The sequence below is a fragment of the Danio rerio genome, chromosome 9 (genome assembly GCF_049306965.1).
Source record: "Danio rerio strain Tuebingen ecotype United States chromosome 9, GRCz12tu, whole genome shotgun sequence".
Classification (NCBI taxonomy): domain Eukaryota; kingdom Metazoa; phylum Chordata; class Actinopteri; order Cypriniformes; family Danionidae; genus Danio; species Danio rerio.
This window is the reverse complement of record NC_133184.1, coordinates 1452060-1474645: the sequence shown is the minus strand read 5'-3', so window position 1 is coordinate 1474645 and position 22586 is coordinate 1452060. Positions and strand designations below refer to the sequence as shown.

At 37.1% G+C, this 22586-nt stretch overlaps 1 protein-coding gene across 2 annotated transcripts; it reads left to right on the top strand.

The window, feature by feature from the left end:
- The first annotated feature begins 32 nt into the window (after positions 1-32).
- rbm45 (RNA binding motif protein 45) lies at positions 33-21937 on the top strand. 2 transcript variants are annotated; one of them, XM_005172509.5, is made up of 10 exons: positions 33-483; positions 2412-2534; positions 4403-4529; positions 4605-4727; positions 6097-6273; positions 14845-14974; positions 15732-15828; positions 18437-18600; positions 18862-19078; positions 20609-21937. In XM_005172509.5, the coding sequence occupies exons 1-9, from the start codon at positions 214-216 to the stop codon at positions 19052-19054; spliced, it is 1404 nt and encodes a 467-aa protein (XP_005172566.1). In that variant the 5' UTR covers positions 33-213; the 3' UTR covers positions 19055-19078; positions 20609-21937. The 2 variants fall into 2 exon arrangements, with proteins under 2 accessions (XP_005172566.1, NP_001120874.1); NM_001127402.1 differs by lacking the exon at positions 20609-21937 and having other exon boundaries at positions 56-483; positions 18862-19145.
- Positions 21938-22586: the final 649 nt, after the last annotated feature.

Here is a 22586-nt window from a genome sequence, read left to right as displayed (position 1 = left end):
ATCTGCGCTTGCTTTGTCGTCACGTGCTCTGTGAGATATATATATGGTCGAGATAGAGGAACGTTATTATTTCAAACGTGTCCGCGCTCACAGTTTACTGAAAATTCACTGTCATTTGGTTTTTAGAGCAATTTCGCCAAACGTCAGTATTTTAAAGCGGTGTTCGCTGGGTTATCACGTTAAGATAATAATTCTGATCTTTTAACCTTTACTATGGACGACTCTAACCGACCGTCTTCGTATCTGGACGAGCCTCCGAACAGTCGGCTGTTTCTGGTCACCAGTAAATCCATCACTGAGGACACCATCCGAGAAAGCTTCGCCTCTTTTGGCGAAATCCAGGATATATGGGTGGTAAAAGACAAGCAGACCAAAGAGTCCAAAGGAGTGGCGTTCATTAAATTCGCCAAATCCTCTCAAGCCTGCACCGCTATGGAGGAGATGCACGGCAGATGCCTGGCCGAGGGAACCAAACCTATAAAAGTACTTTAAACATATGCACAAATATTGCTAACACTTTACAGTAAGGTGGTATTAGTTAATATATGTAACATACTAATGCAAGCAATGAACAATACATTTGTTATTATAGTATTTTTGGTGCCTTTGTTAAAGTTTAGTTAACGTTAGTTAAAGGGATAGTTCACCACAAATTGCAATGTTAAGTTACCCACTTTTTACTCTCTTAAGTGGTTTTATACCTTTTAATTATGGGTTTGATGTATTCTGTTGAGTTTTTTTTTAATGTTACATCTGTTGAACACTAAAGAAGATATTTTGATTATAGCTGAAAACCTGTAACCATTGACATGCATTGTAGGAAAAACAAATACTATGTAAGTCAATGGTTAATTTTTAGCTTTATTGGGTCTAAAATCGCATGAAAGTTTGACTTGAAAACAACATTAGCACTGTTTAATTGGCTGTGAACAATGTTGTACTTTGGTAGTCATTGGCTGCTAATATGATTTCACTATTAAGGATTTGCAGAGAATGCTTTTCTGTAATTATTTTTGGAAGGTGAATTCCAAATGTGCGAATATAACACCAACTTTACCCCAATGTGTTAAACATACTAATGCGAACAATAAACAATACATTTATTATTATAGTATTTTTGGTGACTTTGTTAACATTTAGTTATAGTTAAAGGAATAGTTCACCACACATTTGCAAATGTAAGTTGCTCACTATTTACTCTCTCAAGTGGTTTTATATCTTTAATTGTGTGTTTTTTTAATTCTGTTGAACACTAAAGAAGATATTTATTTATAGCTGAAAACCTGTAACCATTGACATGCATTGTAGGAAATACTAATACTATGCTATACTAAGTCAATGGTTACAGATTTTTATTCTTCAAATAACATTTGTGTTTAATAAAAGGATTCACAAAGGTTTGGAACAAGTAAAGATTGAGGTAAAGTTGGTTTTATATATGAACAGGGATTCAACACAAAGGATTTTTTTTCTTCTGGTCTGATCAGGCCAATGTTTACTTGCCCTGGCAAAATTTTCACTGGTCCTACCAAAAAAAAAAAGACAGAAGTTAATAGCTATTTTTAGTCGCATATTTTAATAATGTGTCAAAAATAATGTCAGTAAATCTAGAATATTTTTTTTTTAAATGGTAATAAATATATGCATTATGCAAAATTCAAAGTGTTATGCAAACAAACAGAGCAGTATTGGAAAATGTGCAGGTATTTTATTGCAGTTCAAAATTATTTAACAAAGGCTGTCTGACTTGCCAAACTGACAGCAAATTGTGCAAAACATCAATTTATTTAGTTTGTTGTGTTGTTCCTGTGTAAATGTCTGCTTCCAAGATGTTAAAATCAGACATTTTCATTTGTAATTTGATGTTGTGGTCGCTTAACGGTACTGGTTGTTACCAGGTTATGGGGGGAAAAATAGCATGCTCATTTATCAATGCTTGTGATTAGTTTATTATAGTGTATGCAGATGCTCTTCCCTACAGAATCATCCCAATGACTCTAAAATAATAAGTTATTTCTAAATTTGAGCCTTTAAAGTCATCTGATGAAATCAAACTCACAATATGGATCTCAGAAAGACAAAATCTGCTTTTTTTTTCAATATCGTTCAGTAGTAATACTTGTTCAGCCTTTATTAATTATCATTCAACATTTACTAATGTGTTATTAAAATCCAAATTCATGCTTGTTAAGACACTGAGTTAAACATAAACTAAAATGAAACTTTTATTATGATTAAATAACATTAACAAAGAAATACTTGTTCATTGTTTGTTCATTTTAGTGAATGCATTAACTAATACAATCTTCATGTAAAGTACTACTAAACATTCTTACTTTGAGTATTTTACTTGCACCACTGGCAGATAGTTTTGCTTGTTCCTGATGTGAGCCTGTGCTGTTTTGGTTTAGGTGTTCATCGCTCAGTCCAGGTCTTCTGGAAGCCATCGAGATGTGGAGGATGAGGAGCTCACAAGAATATTTGTGATGATCCCGAAAACATTCACTGAGGATGATTTAAAAGAAACATTTAAGGTATGGCGGGGTGTTTAACCTGTATAAAAACAAGCCAGCATTTTATGTAATTCAAAGATGTCTAATAGACATCTAAACATTAACTAGACTAATTATCGTGCTCGATGCTTCATCCATGTCTGGTGTGAACCATAGACTGTAAAATATATGGACGTAGTGTTCGTGACGTCACCCATAGGTTTCTAAAGAGAGCAAAAGAAGCCACAAGTAGGCGTGGCCAACCGTCACCATTTTGTTCGCGCGTCATCACACCCACGGCGGGATACCAAACAAGGGCAAAGAGGCGGAGAGTGAGCGGAGAGTTTAGCTTGGACCTGGCTCAGACACACTTTACTTTGGGAGAACGCTTAATACTTCATCACCTGCGACTCGCTTGTGTTCTGACCACTTGTGCTTGGTTGTACACTATATCAATAAAGTGTTTAGACTTTTAAAAACACTGCTGTAATATATTGAGCCTCTAAACATTGTTCTTATGACGTTTTTCAACAGGAGGAAAACATGAATTACTTCCAAACACTTCAGATATAGTCTGTGTTAGTTAATGTGAGACTATTGATGAAATCCAGCATAACACTGTATGACAACGCTTCAGATGACTGATCTAGAGCCTACAGCTAATCAATCTGACAGATTCTGGAGTGCATTACAGCTCTAAATATAAATATAAACGATTAAATAAAACAAATACATGTATAGAGATGGTATATAAGTATATAACTTTACTCACATGGGAAACGGAGGCCACGTGAATGGTTTGTGTGCACAATTAAGTGCACTCAGCATGCCATGCCATCTAATAATTGTAGGAAACAAGTCCAAAAGGCAGTTGACTGTGTAAAGCTACACAAAACAACACAAAAATACGATAAATATGCCGAGATCAGTGGCTAATCTGCAGGATTCAGCTGAGGTGACGTGACGGCGACCAACGAGATCTAGCTGTCACTCAAGTGGCCACGCCCTTAATTATGCAAACTTAATATAAAGGAAACGGATGAGTTATAAAAAAATTCACCCCCTCACAGTTGTCATGAAGGGTAATATTAGCTGTATTAACCAAAATCTTTTTTTGTAGCAGGCTGTAAACACCTTTTATCTGCTGTAGAGTTGGCCATTCTAACAGTGCGCTCAATTGAAATTTGCTCTGTTTTGGAGCAGGAGCGGCCAGGACTAGCGGAATTTCAGATGGATTGCAGTTTTAGTTACTTCCATATTGGCTTCCTGAGGGAGAGCGGGAGGTTGCCGCTTGATGTGAACGCACCATTAGAGTACTTTTTTTTTTTTTTTTTTTTTTTTTTTTTTTTGTACAAATGACTGAACTAAATTTAAAAGTTGCATGCACATACATTAATTAAATTGCTTAAAAATGCTCTCAATTTACAAAAGCTCCCTAAATAAAGCAGAAGATTACTTATTATTGTTTATTAAATTAATTATTTTATTTTTATTATTTTGACAAACACATTTATTTAGGTTTTGTTTGAGAGACTCGTAATTAGGAAGTGTTTTTTTAGAGTCAGCTTTTTTGCACAAATGCTCTCATTTTACAAAAAGCACCCTAAATAAAAAGGTGGAACATTGCTTATTATTATTATTATTATTATTATTATTATTATTATATTTTAACTATTTATCATTTTGACGGACCTATTTTTTAAAGTTTTGTTTGGGAGACTCCTATTTATGAATCTGGCTCTAGGATTGGGTCACAGAGCTGAGACTGTCAGTTTTGTCAAAGTAGCACAGATTATGTGGTGACTATAATCATGTGCACATGGAAAAGGGGTTAAAATTGTTCCCAAAATGAGAAGGAATGATGCTTATATATTTATTGACATATTCTCTTTCTCTCTCTCTCTCTCCAGGTGTATGGAGATATAGAGTACGCTATCATTATACGAAATAAGACCACTGGTGACAGCAAAGGTCTGGGATACGTCAGATTCCACAAACCATCACAAGCTGCCAAAGCCGTTGAAAACTGTGATAAGAGTAAGAGTCTCATTCTCCATGCTTCACCACTGCCTGTTGTATTTAGATGTGCTTCTAATCCGTCCTCCTCATCAGCTTTCAGAGCTATTATAGCAGAGCCCAGAACCAAGAATTCCTCAGCAGACAACGACTATTTCAGCAACCCCAGGACGACGGAGCACTCCACCAGTGAACTAGGCTCCAGCTCATACGCATTTGGTATGCATCATCTGCACAGTTAGGGCACTGCTCACCCAAAAATGGAAGCTTCATTTACATTTACAAGATATTTTGAAGAATGTTGGAAACGAGCAGCCATTGACCTCCATCCAGAAATAATATGGAGGTCAATGGGTCTCATTCACTAATAATAATAGTGTACGCTTCTTATACTTAGTCCAACAGCGGTGTCTACTGGTGGATGAAAGTTCAATGTGTGTTTAGTCTATCCAGCTCACAATGTTGAATTAGTTTAAATTTAACTCATGTTTGACTCCAATTTTTCAGCACTTAGATGCGAATTTATCCTCAAATGTGGCGATGCGCTAAAATATTTGTCAAACAAATGTTATTTAAAAAAGCATATATACTTAATAAAACGGTAAAAGAGACTAAAGTGCATGGTCTAATCGGAAATAGTGGAAATTAGTTATCTATTTCATTCATGCATAGATAGAAAAATTAATTGATCTGAAACTTTTAATTGCATTTTTTTTCCTGTAAATAATAAAAACTGTATCAGATTGATGAAAATGAACCTGAATACCTGCGTGAACAGGGCCACAATGACTTTTGTTTTTACATCAAAACAATTGCATACAGTGTCTTCTGTCATCAAAACTGGCAAACGTGTCAGAAAAAACTGCTCAATCTCCACGAATATTTGGTTCGCTTATAAAACAAATGTTGTCTGGTTTAGTGGTGTTAGTAAAGCATAGAAAAACGCAAAGCTCTGCATTCCTCGATTAAAAACACTTGCAATCTAGACGCAGTCACCTCATGCTTGTGATGCGGTACAATCCGTAAACATCCTCCTATTAAAATAACGGCTTGGTCTTTATGCTGTAAAATCACTTCGATATTTAATTATTGATCGTGGGCCAAAAATATCGTTATCGTGATCATAATACGATTAATCGTGCAGCCCTACATTACATTAAAACAGTGGTTCTCAAACTGTGGTATGTGTACCACTAGTGGTACGCGGACGAATGAAATGTCATGTGCATGCTATATATATATTTCAAAATTTATCAAAAATGATGTATATAATATGCCATATATGACATATAGCCTATATTTCTGAGGTAATCTGCCACGTCTTTTTTTAACTGTGCAGAGTTGTAGCTGCTTTACTGGGCCTACTACGCTACTGTATTTTAATACTGCTCATATTGGTGGTACTTGGAGAGACTATTTTTTTCTGAGGTGGTACTTAATGAAAAAAGTTTGAGAACCAATGCATTAAAATGAGTGAAGCATGACCGAACTGTCATTTTTTTTGCCTTGTGTTTTTGTCTGAAGATGAATGCTGCACAGCGTTTGGTTGTCTGAAGGTTTATTGTCCTCATCTGGTGTTTTCCTGCAGCTCAGGAGTCCAGCAGCTACAGCGCAGCAGAGTCCTATAGCTCTGACATCATCACCCGCTGCCTGATGGTGTCCTCGCGGGTGTCCGTCTCACAGGAGCAGATCTACAGCCTGTTTGACCTCATCCCGGGCCTGGACTACTGCGAGATACAGAGAGATCAATACGGCTTCAGCAAAGGTGAATAACACTGCAGTCCTTTGTCTACACTCAAGGAAAAAAAGCAAAAGCTGTCACTGTGGTGAGGAGGAAATGCTAAATATTGACATGCTTAACAAGTCACTCATTCATTTATTTTATTTTCGGCTTAGTCCCTTTATTAATCCGGAGTAACCACAGCGGAATGAACCGCCAACTTACCCAGCTCGTTTTTACACAGCGGATGCCCTTCCAGCCGCAACCCATCTCTGGGCACACACTTATTCACACTCATACACCATGAACAATTTATCCTACCCAGTTCAGCTTTACAGCATGTGTTTGGACTGTGGGGGAAACCGGAGCACCCGGAGGAAACCCACACGAGTGCAGGGAGAACATGCAAACTCCACACACAAACGCCAACTGACCAAGCCGAGGCTCGAACCTGCGACCTTCTTGCTGTGAGGCGACAGCACTACCTACTGCGCCACTGCATCACCCGCTTAACAAGTCACTTAAAGGTATTTTTTTTAATCAGTATGTTAGTCTTAGGGATATCTATAAGCTAATGAGCTCCAAAACGATGACAAAAATTACACTTAGAAGATATAAACTTGACATAAATCACCTCGTACTTCAGTTTCTCATCAAATCTTCTGACCAATCAAATGCTCTATTGTAACTGATATGCCCCACCCCCTTCTCATTGCCATCGCCGATGGCTGACAAACTTCACGATGCTGAGGCGGCATCGTGATCCATCGCCCCGCCCACATTTATATTGATATATAATTTATTATTTGCATGTCATCTTAATAGCAATAGTGGTCTTTTCATGAGCTGTGTTAAATGTTACCTATAGCTGCCGCTTGCATGGCTGACAGCATCGACTACACAGCACCTCTCACGTTTAACATGTGTAGATTCAGTGGCAAACGCTGTTACCTGTAAACCCCGTCCCACAGACTTTACAGTGAATGCTTTAGTCATTTTCATAGCGGACTTGAAGCCACTGGAAGTCTTTCACCACTCTTGGAAAAGTGTAGATGGTGGATTAACATTCAGCACATGATCACTGATGAGATGTGTCATTATCAGTAACTTTAGGTAAATCTGTCAGTGTTATTGTCATTCTCTCATCTTCAGCGCTTCACATTTTCGCGGTTGTCGCTCCTGTCAACTGAAGACAGAAGGCATTGACGGAGTGATTGACAGCTGATATTAACCAATCATTCACGTTCAGTTCTAGAGCAGTAAACCAATAAGAAGAGGACAAAGAAGGCGGAGCAAGCATTGCAGGCTTTTTTCACTTCAGCAAGTTCACATAACAGCTGTTTATCTGTTCCTGAGTGCTGCCTTTGGCATTTTTTGGTGCATTCTGCATAAATGTCACTTGAATCCGCGCATGCGGTGAGGATTTTGCAGTGAAAATTTTGATGCCCAAATGCTTCCAAATATATTTTAAGGTCACGTAGATAAAATTTTGGACGCATATGCGACCAAAATGATAAAACCCTTGCATCTTGTTATTATTTCCTCATAATAATAATAATGAAATAAGGAAGTTATCATCAAACACAATACAAATTACCGTGCACTCTAACCGAACTCTCGTCGTCTCCACTAGCTGTGGGGAAAGCCATTATACCGACACCGATCACTGCCTATAGAGTCCCGCAAAAAAAAGTGATTGACAGGTGGTCATTTGTGTCTAGGTTTATTTATTCATGGTTTGGTTATGAGTAAAGCAAAGACCATGTGGGTCAGGTAGTGAAAACAAGGTAGGCTACAATTAATTAGTTCGTTATGAATTAATTGATATTTTACAACGACCAGCGTCATTGCGATGTTTCACATTAGACATCGTACGATGCCAAATTGGTCAACATCGCCAAACCCTCTTATGTTGGTGTAAGTTGCCTTTCATAGTGCAATTTGGGAGCATTTACATGTTGCGTGTCAATTCTGTGCGAGTCTCCTGCTTTTTTTTGCTTTTATACGAGACAAAAGAGAGAGCAAAGCGAAGTTGATTCAGAGTTTTTGATGCGAGTCCTTTGACATCAGTGAGAATAGTTTGCTGTAAAAAGAGGGAAAACAAACCCATCTTTGCTTTATTTAGCTTTGTTTACATGCAGAGGGTCAACAAGTTGTCAGGGTACAGGTAACAATATTTACACCCACGTACCGGCAGAGAAAAAGACAAAAGGGATAAAGAGTGACGCCATCAGTTGAGCCTGAATACCATGAAAACGCATGTTAATTACAAAAGAGCAGTGGAGTGACTGAATGCTCAAACTTGAAAAACCAGAAATCTGGCTTTCTGCCGTCAGCAAAAGCTTCTAAATACTAGCATTTTCTGCAGTTTGTATGCTTGGTACACACATCGATTTAGGTTTTTTATTTGAAATGAGGTGTAAATATCAGACTTATAAACTTTAGACCAGGGATGCCCAATACTGTTACGAAGATCTACCTTCCTGCAGATTTCAGCTCTAACCTTAGTTAAACGCACCTGCTCCTTCAGATCCTACTTGGCTGTTTTAGCGGTGTTTGATCGGGGTTGGAGCTGAACTTTGCAGGAATGCAGATCTCCAGGAACAGGATTGGGCTCCCCTGCTTAGACACTCATGACCAGACAAAATCTGCAGACATTTTTTGCTATTTCTGTGCAGAACTTCATACAAAATCTGTGGAAATGGTTTTGAGAGTATAGTAGCTACTAAGGATGTAACTGTATTGTAAATACCGTCATACAGCAATAGCAATTTTTTTCAATATTACCGTAGTCGCATGACTCGGTAAAACTATAGGTCTTCTGAGAAAGTTTGCTCAGGCGAATGAAGCGAACGGGAGGTAGCGGAAACTACAATTCCCATCAGCCCAGGCGCGGCCATCATCCTTTGCGGTCTGTTGTCACTACAGATCCAGTAATGCGGAAATTGTGTGAGTGTGTTGCTAGTAGCGGGGATGAAAAAGAGCTGGAAATGATCGAACCTAAAGCGGGTTTTAAATCGGATGTGTGGGAGCATTTCGGTTTCTCTGGGGGTGTTGTCGCCGCGCGCATACTGAATAGCGGTGTTGTCGCACACCTACTGAAGGGCGGGACGGAGGATGTGTCGCGTCGCGGGGGCACTTTTGATCATTTTGGAAGGGCACTTTTTATCCAAGACTAAAAAGGGCATGTGCACTGCACAGGTTGAGCCCTATATGTGCACATGCCTGCAAGTTGGGGAATACGACTAATAACAGTCATGGGGACTGCAGAAACACAGCACACTGTTCAGATTGATGCAGACATTGACTTGTACCGCAAAGAGACCTCTATCTCACTCATGGCTTGTCCTCTCAAGTGGGGGAAAGACAATGCACAACGTCACCCACTGCTGTCAACCTGGGCCAAGTCATATCTCTGTCCCAGAAACCTGAGTCCCAAATGAGAGGGTTTTTTTCTGTTGCAGGGGACATTGTAAATACCCAGAGATACCAGCTTTTACCAGATTTTATTTATATGATGATTTTCCTTTAAACCCATCTCTATCTAAGTGAGTGAGTGATTAAATGTTGAATGTGATGAGTTTTCAACACTACTAAATTGAAACTTTTTTTTGCATGGTTCAATAATTTTTTGTTATTAAAAATTAAAAAATTGAAGTTCCTGTTTTAAAGCTTACAGATAGATGGCTAATTTGTATGTCATTGACACTTTTGGCACTTTTTTGAGGTATTTTCATTAGTTTTGTTTTTCCTGTAAATGATTCAATAAATACCGTACCGTGACATTCATACCGAGGTATTACCGTACCGTGAAATTCTGATACCGTTACATCCCTAGTAGCTACACTTAACCCATGAAATAAGGAAAAAATACTAACTTTTATTCAACATTTACAATGCAAATCCAATAAAATCCACTTGTTTGGTAACCAAAGTAAGTCTGTCATGTAATTGGCCTACTAAAAGACAGAAAATAGTACTTAATAAAATGTATTGTACATAAACTATGTTAATGCTTGCATATTAGCTAATAATATTACTAAAATTAATAGCTGAATAAAACTAATAATAATAACTGAATAAATACTTGCCGGCCACTTTATTAGGTACGCTTGTCCAACTGCTTGTTAACGCAAATTTCCAGTCAGCCAATCACATGGCAGCAACTCAATGCATTTAGGCGTGTAGACATGGTCAAGACGATCTGCTGCTGTACAAAGTGAGCATCAGAATGGGGAAGAAAGGGGATTTAAGTGAGTTTGAATGTGGCATGGTTGTTGCTGCCAGACGGGCTGCTATGAGTATTTCAGAAACTGCTGATCTACTGGGATTTTCACGCACAAACATCTGTAGGAAGTACAGAGAATGGTTCGAAACTCCATTCCAGGAACGAAACGAAATATCCAGTGAGCGGCAGTTCTGTGAGCGCAAATGCCTTGTTGATACCAGAGGTCAGAGGAGAATGGCCAGACTGGTTCCAGCTGATAGAAAGGCAACAGTAACTCAAATAAGCACTCGTTACAACCGAGCTCTGCAGAAGAGCATCTCTGAACACACAACACAACTATATTTACATACATATGCGTTCCCATTCATGAAATGTTCTTAAAAGAAAGCACAGCATGGACCTTTCTGTAAACTCTTCTAGTTATTCACAAATGCATTATGAACCTCTGACTTGATTGTTAAATGTGTGTGTTTTAGTGAATTCCAGTCATATTTAAATGGGGTGTGTACATGTAAGTGGGCGCACTTTCACTTTTTCTTTTGTCCCTTCCAATGAGTTACGCTTCAGTTGCATGTAAAGGAATGTTGAGCCATCTTTGGTTTCGCTTTTAGCTGCAGTATTATTGCATAAAAACAGCACAGAGCACAGCGTCTTCACAACATGATGCGCTACAGTAGCTGTGTTTCCATCCAAAGATTCATGTGCAAAATTAGAATATGGCATGAAACATTTGTGAATAAAGCAGCGTTTCCATCCAGTGAGAAATGAAAGAGAATAAAAATCATCACTTCCTGATAAACTGTCCAGATATAAGACAGAGAAGTGTAGTTTGATGCACTGTTGGGATTCACCACTGTCATTTTTTTCATCTCTAATAAATGAGTTGCGCCTTAGAAGACGAAACGCAGTGAACGCATTAAATGTGGTGGCTTTTGGAAACTTGAGATGCTCTTTGGGAGTGCAGACAGATGCTTAAGACTGTTCCGGATGGCTGGAGACATCTGATTAGAAATAATATTACCTTTACCCTGAAGGTGCACATCTAAGGGGACTAATCGAGAGTCCTTGAGAATGAGCAAGCATAGAAGTGGTCATCTAAAGATTAGTTCGATAGATAGATCAAAATAGTCAATTACTTCTGTTTATTTATCAAGACTGACGAGAGTGTGACTGTAAGGAATGCTAGCAGCCGAGACGATTCCTCTGAGCACCCCAATGAACAAATGTAATAGTTACGAGTAACGACAGAAGGTTCAAACACTCATCTGAATCATATAGAAATAATCTTCCTAATGTTTTATTATTGGAGTCAGATAAAGCTCAGATCTTCCCAGTGCTGGGTGGCGGCTGGAAGGGCATCTCCTGCGTAAAACATATGCTGGAATAGTTGGCGGTTCATACTGCTGTGGCGAGCCCTGATAGATAAATCTATTTATATTCTAAACCACTTCATATTAAAATCTGAGTCAGATATGAGTTAACTTGTACTAAAACAAACATTTTTGCTCTGGAAAGGCTGATGAATGCACTGGAAATGACTAAATGAATACGCCAGCTGGGTGGACCTTACATTCACTAAATGTTTACATCGTAGGTTATTGAAATTATGTTTTATTAAACAATATTTATCCAGTGGCGTAGCGGAGGGGCCCGCGTGATTAGGGGGCCCCACGTCGTCACGATTTTCAATGGTTGAAAATCCAGGAACCGCAATAATCAAACTCTTGGGAACAACTGTGGTCGGAACCAAAGTGTTCTCTGAATTCCTCTCAAGATGCACTACTTCATTCTGATTGGTTGCCGCCGAACCGCGTCATAGCCAATGAAGACGCGCCGCTGTTTCTCGCTGCCGGTTCTCGTTAGAAAATGAATGACTTTTGGCTACTTTGACGCTCTCGCCACTTTCGGTTTGTGATCGCTCCTCAGTTTGTGAAGGATTCCCGCGTTGTCGCTCCACCCCGCCTCATTTCCCTGCTTTTCAATTTGTGACATAGATATATACACTAGATATCGCATAGGGACCCTGAGCATGCGTCAATAGCGCCGCCACATTGGTACAGTGCTCCCAGGACAAATGTCATTCAACCGCGCTAGTCAAGACAGTGTTATTACGTGAAGATCCGGGACTTTAGCGCTGTCTACGAGTGTAGTAACGAGCAAACAAAGAAAACAAAGCACAAAGGCAGAACATTTCATAGCTAATATGAAGTTTTTTATGTTTTTGTATGTTCTGAAATTTGTGCTAAACAGAGGCTAGTTAGCGTTATTGATGATAATACAGTCACTTACTGCATTCATCATAAGCAAAGCAGATCCAACTCGCACTAAACACTCGGCTTATGCTAGTTCTGTTGAATAAAATCAGCAAACAATGCAAAAGAAATATGACAACGAGATGCTGCGCTGCCAGAAACTTGCATTATTGTCGGCGAGTGAACGAGCCGTTCATAACGGAGATTTATTCACAAACGAATCGCTCTCTCCGTCAGTATGAGCAGTGAAAGCAGGAGAGGAGCTGTGTGCACGGATTAGATCAAGTTTAACAGGGAGGGTGAATAGTACGTTTCTGTACACACAAACACAAGCTTTTTGTCAGGAATGCCCGTGCGGTCACTGATCCATCAATGTAGAAAAGTGATGTAAAATTATAATTTTCATAATTAAAAAAATCTTCATTTGGGGGCCCTGTAGGTGATCCTTGCAGGGGGGCCTCCGCATTTTGCGCTACGCCACTGTATTTATCGTACTCTGTTGTGTGCATTTTCAAAATTGAAGAACATCTTGGTGTTTCCATTAATGCGCATATTAAAAATATGCATAACAGTAGTTGGATTGAAGCATAGCTAGTGACGTCAGCGTCCCACTGAAACACACCCATTGTCAGTCTGAGTTGTTCTGCTGATTGTAAAAGGCCTCAGCCCTCCGTCAGTCCGTCATCACAGCATTAGTATTTGATGATTATTCCCTCAAGAACTGTCTTGAGCATCTGTCTGCGCTTTCATCTCACGCCTCCAAAAGCCACTGCATTCAAGTGGCAAATCCCGACGCATCAAACTCCACTTCTCTGAGCAATATTTGGAGCCAGTTTATCAGGACGTCACCATCTTGTTCTCTTTTGTTTCTCATTGGATGTAAACATTGATTTATTCTAACGTTTTGCTTATAAATCTGTGGATGGAAACACGGTCTCTGTATTGCCTCGATTGAAAGGCTGTTTTTATGGCCAGATGAATGAATGAACGTACACAATGCACATTCTCTGCTATCATATATTAATTCAGAGTATATATGCTGTAACTCAAAGGCCACAACCCTATGTGAAAATATGTTTGCTCTGTAGGCTTCTCTAAGGAAGGGTTAAACTCAATCAGCGTCTGAGCGGTTATTAATCATTGACTAATGACAGGCGCTGTTCAGGCTTTTTCACTTGTGCAGTTTTGATTGCATGCGCGAGTCATTCTCTCTCATTGTTGAGGGTTGTAAAAGTAATCCTGAAAAAACATTGATCGGTTTCCTCATTATTTAAAAACACTGACACTAATAGGAAATATTTCTTGACTAACATACAAGTGGTTTCTGAATGATTATATAACACTGGCTCAGTTTCCATCCAAATTGTTGAGTATAACTTGCCTGAAAAATTGTAAATAATAATAATAATAAAGAGCATAAGGTAGCACTTTTTAATTTAAAGTGATGTTAACACTATAGTAATTACATGTAACAAACCTTAATTCACATTCTAATCGCCATATACTGTAGTTAATACATTTAATTAATTTTACTCCAGGATTACGTAAATAGTTACACCTCAAGTACATCACCATAAAACAAAGTGCTTTTGAACATAAGTACATGAAATAAAATAATAAGCAGTCTAATTATTATAATTATCAAATAATAATAAATAAATGTATTATATAATAAATTTTAATACATTTATTATTAAAATAATAAATAAATTCGAATATGTAAAGTTTTATTAAGATATATATTTACATTTAAACAAATAGAAATTCAATTCAAAGAAAAACTGACAAAACGATAACAATAAAAACACTAATAATAATTATGATGATTATTATTATTAATCGTAATTATTATTATTATTATAATTATTATTGCTGTTATTATTATAAAGGGACTAAACCGAAAATAAAATGATTTAATGAATGAATAATTAATTATACAATAATATAAAATTATTATTATTAACATTATAAAATAACATGATGAAATGAGATCAAAAGAAACTCTTAACTCTTTTAAAGGACAAAATAATCACCTCCTGGAGAAACGGGTGTATATTATATTAAGTTATAACTGAATTTGCTCAATTCGTTGTTTAAGCTGCCTCATTATTTACGTGTGTGTGTTTTGTTCTGCAGGTCAGGTGGTGGTTCGGTATAGTAACCTGGGCTCTGCGGTGTATGCTAAAGAGAAGCTGAACGGGTTCGAGTATCCTCCTGGAAACCGACTCTCTGTATCTTTTGTGGATGATGGAGAGGACAGAACGAGGTACAGTCACTTTACAATCATCTGTGTTTAAACCCACATTAAATATACTACAGTAGTTTATTGTTAAAACTATAGTGTTCATAAACCATACTGTAGAAAATATTCTGTATATATTCTAGTATTCACAACTCTTGGTTCATGAATGCCAAAGTGTACAGAGTGTAATGATGAAAATACTGTGGTATACTTTAGTTTTTACCACAATAAACTGTTGTTTATTGTATTATATTTAATGTAGCTGTAGAACAATAAGTACTTTGTTTATTTTACTATAGTTGTCTTGTTACTATTGCAGCTATAGAATTACATCAAATGCTTTTAATATAGTGGAGTTTAAAGTTACTATGTTTTGCTATAAATAAATTACCATAAAGTACTTTTGGCAAGGCATACATGGAATTTTTAATTCTACAGATTACAGATCTACTTTAATTTAGTTGTTTTTTTAGATAAATAGTTGCCTAAGTGTAGTTTATTTTGTTGCATAATAGGTTATTGGTAATAAACTGTCAAAACTGAAAAATCTACAAGACTGTATGTTATCTGGTTGATGCTTTTGCTTGATGTTTTGAACAGACTGTCATTTGGTTTGAACTGTTATTCTGTTAGAGTCTGCTTTACATCAGCAGTGTATATATATATATATATATATATATATATATATATATATATATATATATATATATATATATATATATATATATATATATATATATATATATATATATTTATTTATTGCGTGTGCGTGTGTGTTCAGTCCTGTGGGGAAGATGGCAATGCAGCTCGTGGCGGCTCAGATGATGTCTATGGTGTGGAACGGCCCTTCTGGTTCACAGCTAATGAAGACTAGTGCGGTGGGTAATGTGTGCTCTGTGTTTTCATTATATGCATTGCAGCATCAGCCTTTTTTTTTTTAGGTGCTTTCACACCTACATCTCCTGACAAAAGTCTTATAATGGATCTCAGTTGTAAGAGCAACAAATAATCACTTGACTTCTAGTTGATCGTGTGTAAAAGTGTCAGAAGGAGGATTTCTCTGCTGGATCATCTGTTGATCTGCATCCCAATCATCACCAATACTGCAGAAGACCTACTGGAACCAGCATGGACCAAGATTCTCACAGAAATCAGTCAAGTTTGGTGAAGGAGAAGTCATGGTTTGGGTTTACATTCAGTATGGGGGTGTGTGGGAGATCTGCAGAGTGGATGATCAACATCAACAGCCTGAGGTATCAAGACATTTGTGCTGCCCATTACATTACAAACCACAGGAGAGGGACAATTCTCCAGCTGGATAGCGCTCCTTCTCAGACTTCAGCCTCCACATCAAAGCTCCTGAAAGCAAAGAAGGTCAAGATGCTCCAGGATTGGCCAGCCCAGTCACCAGAAATGAACATTATTGAGCATGTCTGGGCTAAGATGAAGGAGGAGGCGTTGAAAATGAATCCAGAGGATCCTGATGAGCTCTGGGAGTCCTGCAAGAAGGCTTTCTTCTTCATTGCAGATGACTTTATTAATCAGTGGTTTGAGTCAGTGCAGAGATGTATGGATGCAGTCCTCCAAGCTCATGATGGAGTCAGACACAATATTCATTCTGTCTCCACTGCAGCAGGACTTTATATTCTATACTGGACATTATTTCTGTTCAGTGATGACACTTTAGTCTAAGCAGAGTCAGACGTTACTGTCCTCATCAAATCATTAATAATCAAGGCATGATCAGATTTTAATTGTGCTCAAATAAGCAAAATCTAGAGGCCTTTACCTTTCATATAAGCCACATCTGATACCAAATGATCAACTAGAAGTCCAGTTATTATTTGCTGTTCATACAACATGGATAGTTGGCAAGACTTTTGTCAGGTAGTGTAAACATTTGTTTTGGAACCACTTGAGTTTGCCCCTTTAGCTCGGTTTCTTTGGGCATGTGTGAAACCCACAATCATGCTCTGATCCATGCCGAAACATTCGCAAAACGGATGAGTAATAGGCATATAGATGGCTAAATGAAGAGAGAATGATGAGTAGAGATATCAGTCTTAGAGAAATGAGGACGTCACCAATGTACTCATTGTTCACCTCCTTTTTGTAATACCTGTGTCATACCCATGTCATTATGCAGATTTGTGTCCTGATTAGGGTTGTAACAATATACCGGTATGACGGTCTACCACGATTTGAACGTGCACGATTATCATACCATGAACAATTGCATATCAACGGTTTTAACCCTTAAAGACCGAGACAGCCGCCCGCGGCTAAAAATAAGTATTGCTCTTAAATGTTTAATAACTTTTGATCCGCTGATCCCATTCATACAATTCAAAGATTGGCATAAAGAAGAGAATCTCAGCTTTCCAGTGATGTATCACATAACATTCGCGGACTTTCAGAGGCTCCGGAATCAGTGCGGTTACGTCATCAAAATTTGACAACGCTGATTTGACAAAGAAACGCTCGTCACTGTGTCTCTGGACAAACCAGACATGATACATTGATGCATTGTCCCTCCTCCATGGCCAGATTGGTTCAAACTCACTATATCCCAACCAATAAGCATAGGTTTCGCTTTTGTTTGTGGCCCAACAATGAGCTTTTTGAACAACACAGAATGAGAGATAGGCTGTACATTTATGCGCGGCTAAATAAAACGCAAAAAAAAAAAAGTTTTGCATGAAATAATTCTCATACTAAGTACTTTTGCATGCACAGCAGCACAGAAACATGACAAAACAGTGACACAGCAAAGACGAACTGCTGCTCTTGCTGTTTTCAAAAGACGCAAATGAAGATGCAGCTGTTTGTCTCCATTGCAGACAACCACATCCAAATCCATATCCACAGACAACCATATCCATGCTGGCACATAAAACCTAAGGATGTTCCATATTGAATCTAGTTTCGTTATGTAACTATTTATAGTATAGTAAATATTTATATCTATTTTTTACTGAGGATTTGCACCATGTTTATTTGGACTTTGACACATTATTTATTATTTTCTTATTTTTTTTATTTGTTCATTGTAAGTGATGTTGTTTATAGTAACTGAAAATATATTATTTGGAAAAAGTCAAATTTGCTTCACTGTTCTATTATTTTGTAACACTTTTTTCTGTTTAGTTCATTCCCAGACCTTTTGGGCAAATACATTGTCAGTAAATAAATGCATTTTTCCCCCATAGAAAAACCTTTGTTCAGTCAGAAAACGTGTTCTTATTCTTTTCGGGGTCTTTGCTATGAGAATTACTATTTAATACCGTATACCGCGAAACCGTCAAACCGTGGTATTGTTTTAGACGATTATCATACCGTAAAAAATTCATACCGTTACAACCCTAGTCATGATATGTCACAAAAACACGTACACACACACACACACACTCGCTCTACAGACATCAGAGACGTCTTGTAAAAAGCGGCACTTTAACTCATGTTGTTGAATGTGCTGTGCTCCTGTAGGGCTACACAGCTCCCCCTGTGCCCCAGAAGGCACGCTTGCAGACAGACGCGAATCTCCCTGCTCCGAAGAAGCTGCTTGCGCTTGACAGTGTGGTGAAGGAGAGGCTGTTTGTCATCTTCAACCCCTCGCCTCTGCCGGTGGAAGTGCTGGAGGACGTCTTCTGGTATGTGCTTGTCTTCATGATTGAACACACTGCCTCGGATGGCTGGAACACTGTAGCATACCGAGCCTGAGTGAATATATCTTATAATTAGTCTTCTTTATATCCAAAGATGCAAATTAGATTTATTTGCATAGCTGGAATATTGCAGAAAACATTTGTGGATAAATGAGTTGCACATCACAAGACCCACAATGTGGCAATAATTCTGACTTAAACTGCATTGTTTTGTGGATATTGAACGCATTTCTTCTCTCCGTGCAGTCGTTTCGGGTCCCTGATTGAGGTGTACTTGGTCCCAGGCCGGAATGTGGGGTATATAAAGTATGCCGACCGCAGAAGTGCACACGATGCCATAGATACCATGCACGGTAAAGTGGTTAACGGGGTCAAGATGAAGGTGATGCTGGCCGACCCACCCAAAGAAGAGTCACACAAGCGCCAGAGAACTTACTGACCTCTGACCTTATGACACACACAGGTAAGTGCACTCTGTAGGTAAGAACCTGTGAGGTTATTCAGAGATGCGTGAATCTGCATGCGCTTTAACTTCTACTGTTAAAGGTGCAGTGTGTAGGATTGAGCATCGCGGATGATCGAGCTTTTAGCTGTAAGCTGCTCAGATAATAATTATGTGTGGAATATTTGTATTATTTGCTACTTAAACAAAAAACACTGTATTTTTATAAGTCTGAATCTGCATCTCATTTCATAGGCTGCTACTGTTTTCCAGAGTTCAGGTTTTTGGCTGCGTCCGCATACATTGAAGCAGCATTCACGACTGAAGTTAAATATACCATTTTCCTCCAAGGCAACCTGAGGTGCTGAAATATAATTGGATTAACTGGCAGGGGGCTGGTTATAGAGGCCAAAACAAAGACGGACATTCTGACTCAGAACGCACATCCTCAAAGCAGAATATCTGACTTAAGCATTATTTTTCTGATAAACAAATATATTCACTTAGCATGTTTCTTAAATATCTGCAATCATATTATGGTATCTGTGTTTTTGAAATGGTCATCTTACACACAGCACCTTTAATACGAGAACAAACCAGGACAACCTGGACTTCAACCTGCTGACTTTAGACATCATGACAGAACTGACTGTTTAACCGGAGAAATAGACAGGTTTTCATTTCATATCATTTTTGGGGGGTGGGGGGGGTTTACTCATTTTCATGAATCATGTTTTTTTGTGTGTATATTGCATTTGTATGCAACCAACATACTCAAATAATTGCTTTACTTAAAAAGACAGTAAACCTGTTGCTTTTAAAACGATTAGTTGACTTTAATAAAGTGAGTAAACCTGTTGCTTTTAAAGCGATTAGTTGACTTTACTTAATAAAGTGAGTAAACCTGTTGCTTTTAAAGCGATTAGTTGACTTTACTTAATAAAGTGAGTAAACCTGTTGCTTTTAAAGCGATTAGTTGACTTTACTTAATAAAGTGAGTAAACCTGTTGCTTTTACAGCGATTAGTTGACTTTACTTAATAAAGTGAGGAAACCTGTTGCTTTTAAAGCGATTAGTTGACTTTACTTAATAAAGTGAGTAAACCTGTTGCTTTTAAAGCGATTAGTTGACTTAACTTAATAAAGTGAGGAAACCTGCTGTTTTTAAAGCGATTAGTTGACTTTACTTAATAAAGTGAGTAAACCTGTTGCTTTTAAAGCGATTAGTTGACTTAACTTAATAAAGTGAGGAAACCTGCTGTTTTTAAAGCGATTAGTTGACTTTAATGACTTCTTACAGTCTGGAGTTTCTCCTCATAATCATAACTATGGTCAATGTCCTACACTTTTGTTTTTTTAAATAAAATAAAAAAAATGTAAACTGCATTTAAGAAGGTAAGGACACAAACACTAAATAAAACAAAACAAGAACAAAAATCAACATTGCATGATTTTAACATGCAATTTTATACACACATATACATACAGTTTAAAAGAGTTGTGTGATGAACTGCTGGACATGTGTAACAGTCTGATGTGTTTGTTCTTGCAGAGGTTTAAGTGACATTGACGCATGACCTCGACATGACAGGACGAGTTTTTACGGTGACACGACGGACGCTGACTGCCGTATTGCCATTTCAGTTCTTTAATGAATAAGGAAAACTTTCTGCTTTCCTTTAGTTTTATGTTTACTGTTAGTCAACTACCAGTGTTGGAGACATTTTTACGGAGACTTCACCAAAACATATAGTGCTAAACCTGTATGCCTTTTCTTTCTTTCTTTCTTTCTTCTTTTAGTTTTTTGCCTCTTTCTTTAGTTGTTTTGTTTCTTGCTGTTGTTTCTTTTTTTTCTCTTTTTTTTCTCTTTTTTCCTCTATTTTCTTAGATTTAATTTTTCTTTTTTTCTTGTGATTTTCCTTTTTTTTCTTTTTCCTTATTTTTTGTTTATTCTTTCTTCTTGTTTTTTGCATTTTTGTTTCTTTAGTTTTTTTCAATTTTTTTCTCTTATTTTCTCTTTTTCTTTGTTTATATTCGTTTTTCTGGTTTCTTATGATTTTTCTCTTTTTCTTAGTTTTTTTTTGTCTTTCTTTTGATATATTTTTGTCTTTTTTAAAGTTCTCTTTTTAATTTTTTTGTTCTTTTTCTTTTCATTTTTATATTCTTCTGGTTTCTTGTGATTTTTATTAATTTTTTTTACTTATTTATTTTTTATTTTGTGTTTGTTTTTTCCTCTTGTGTTCTGTTTGTTTCTTAGTTTTGTTGTTTTTTCTTCGTTTTTTTCATTCTTTTTTTTCTTTTTTGTATTTTTTTTCTCTTTTTTTGTTTCTTTATATTTTCTTTTTTTCTTTCTCGTTTTCTTTTTTCAATTTTTTTCTTGTTTTTTATTTGTTTAAATTTTCTTCTATTTTTTGTTCTTTTTATTGTTTTTTTTTCTTTTTATATTTTCTTTTTTTTTCTTTTTTATTTCTCCTATTTTTTTCTTTTGTTTATATTATCTTTTTTCTGGCTTTGTGTTTTTATTTTTTCTATTTTCTGTTTATTTTCTTTCGTTTGTGATTTTATATTTTTGTTTTCTTTTTTAAATCTTAATCTCTTTTTCTCTTTTTTATTTATTTTATTTATTTATTTATTTTTTTCTAAGTAGTTTTTTCTCCACACAATAAACATCAGTGGGGTCCAAAACAACATTGACTTTATTTGTGTATTTTTGCTTGCCATACAGGTTTGGACTGACATTGGGTCGAGCATGTACCTTGTCATATTTTTTTTTAAGAATCTCTCACAGTTAGCAAAGCTAAAGTCTGAGCTCTCTAGTGGTCTTTATATTTGTGTCTGATGTGTATAAAATGACCAAATAAAAAGAGTTTGACAATTGAAACTGTGTGAAATAGTGTTTTTTCTTTCTTACTGATAGTTTCTGGTAAACTCCTATAGAGTATACAGAAGGTATAAATGACTCTGGTTAGTTATCTGAGGTGGGTGTTCATTCATTTTTCTTATAATTCAACAGATTAGAGTCTATTATTCTGCTTCTCCTCTGGTCTCCACAGCTAAAAACACTGTTCAGATGTTGTTTTTGTCCTCAAAAGGCTCCTGTGTGTAGCACTTATTTCTTCCACATCTCTTCCAAAGCCTTCTGTTGTGTTCTGATGGGATCTGACTGTTGTAGCTGTGAAACAACTCTAATCATTCAGCATAGTTAAATAAAGCTGTAATGCGCTCAAAACCTACTATAGCTGTATGTTTATACAACAATAACCAAACCCCTTAAAATGATCATCAGCCAATCAGAATCAAGCATCCAACAGAGCTGTGGTATAAATGTGTGTAGAGATTTATACTGAACTATAATATGTGGATGAATTAGAAAGCAGTCTATATGTGAATTGAAAGTTAATATGAAATGTGATGTGGCAGAGGAAATGAAATGTTCATTAAATGAGACTATGATCATGAAAATGAACCGTTTAAGTAATTGTAGAGGTGGAGATGAAGAATGTAAAGACTTGATGTGAGGCAAGTCACTG

What these genes read in the sequence shown, in the direction of transcription:
- rbm45 (XM_005172509.5), top strand. Translation starts at nt 214, where the DNA reads ATGGACGACTCTAACCGACCGTCTTCGTATCTGGACGAGCCTCCGAAC. An exon ending in AGGGAACCAAACCTATAAAA is followed by an intron (nt 484 to 2,411) that starts GTACTTTAAACA and finishes GTTTTGGTTTAG; the next exon opens with GTGTTCATCGCTCAGTCCAG. An exon ending in ATTTAAAAGAAACATTTAAG is followed by an intron (nt 2,535 to 4,402) that starts GTATGGCGGGGT and finishes CTCTCTCTCCAG; the next exon opens with GTGTATGGAGATATAGAGTA.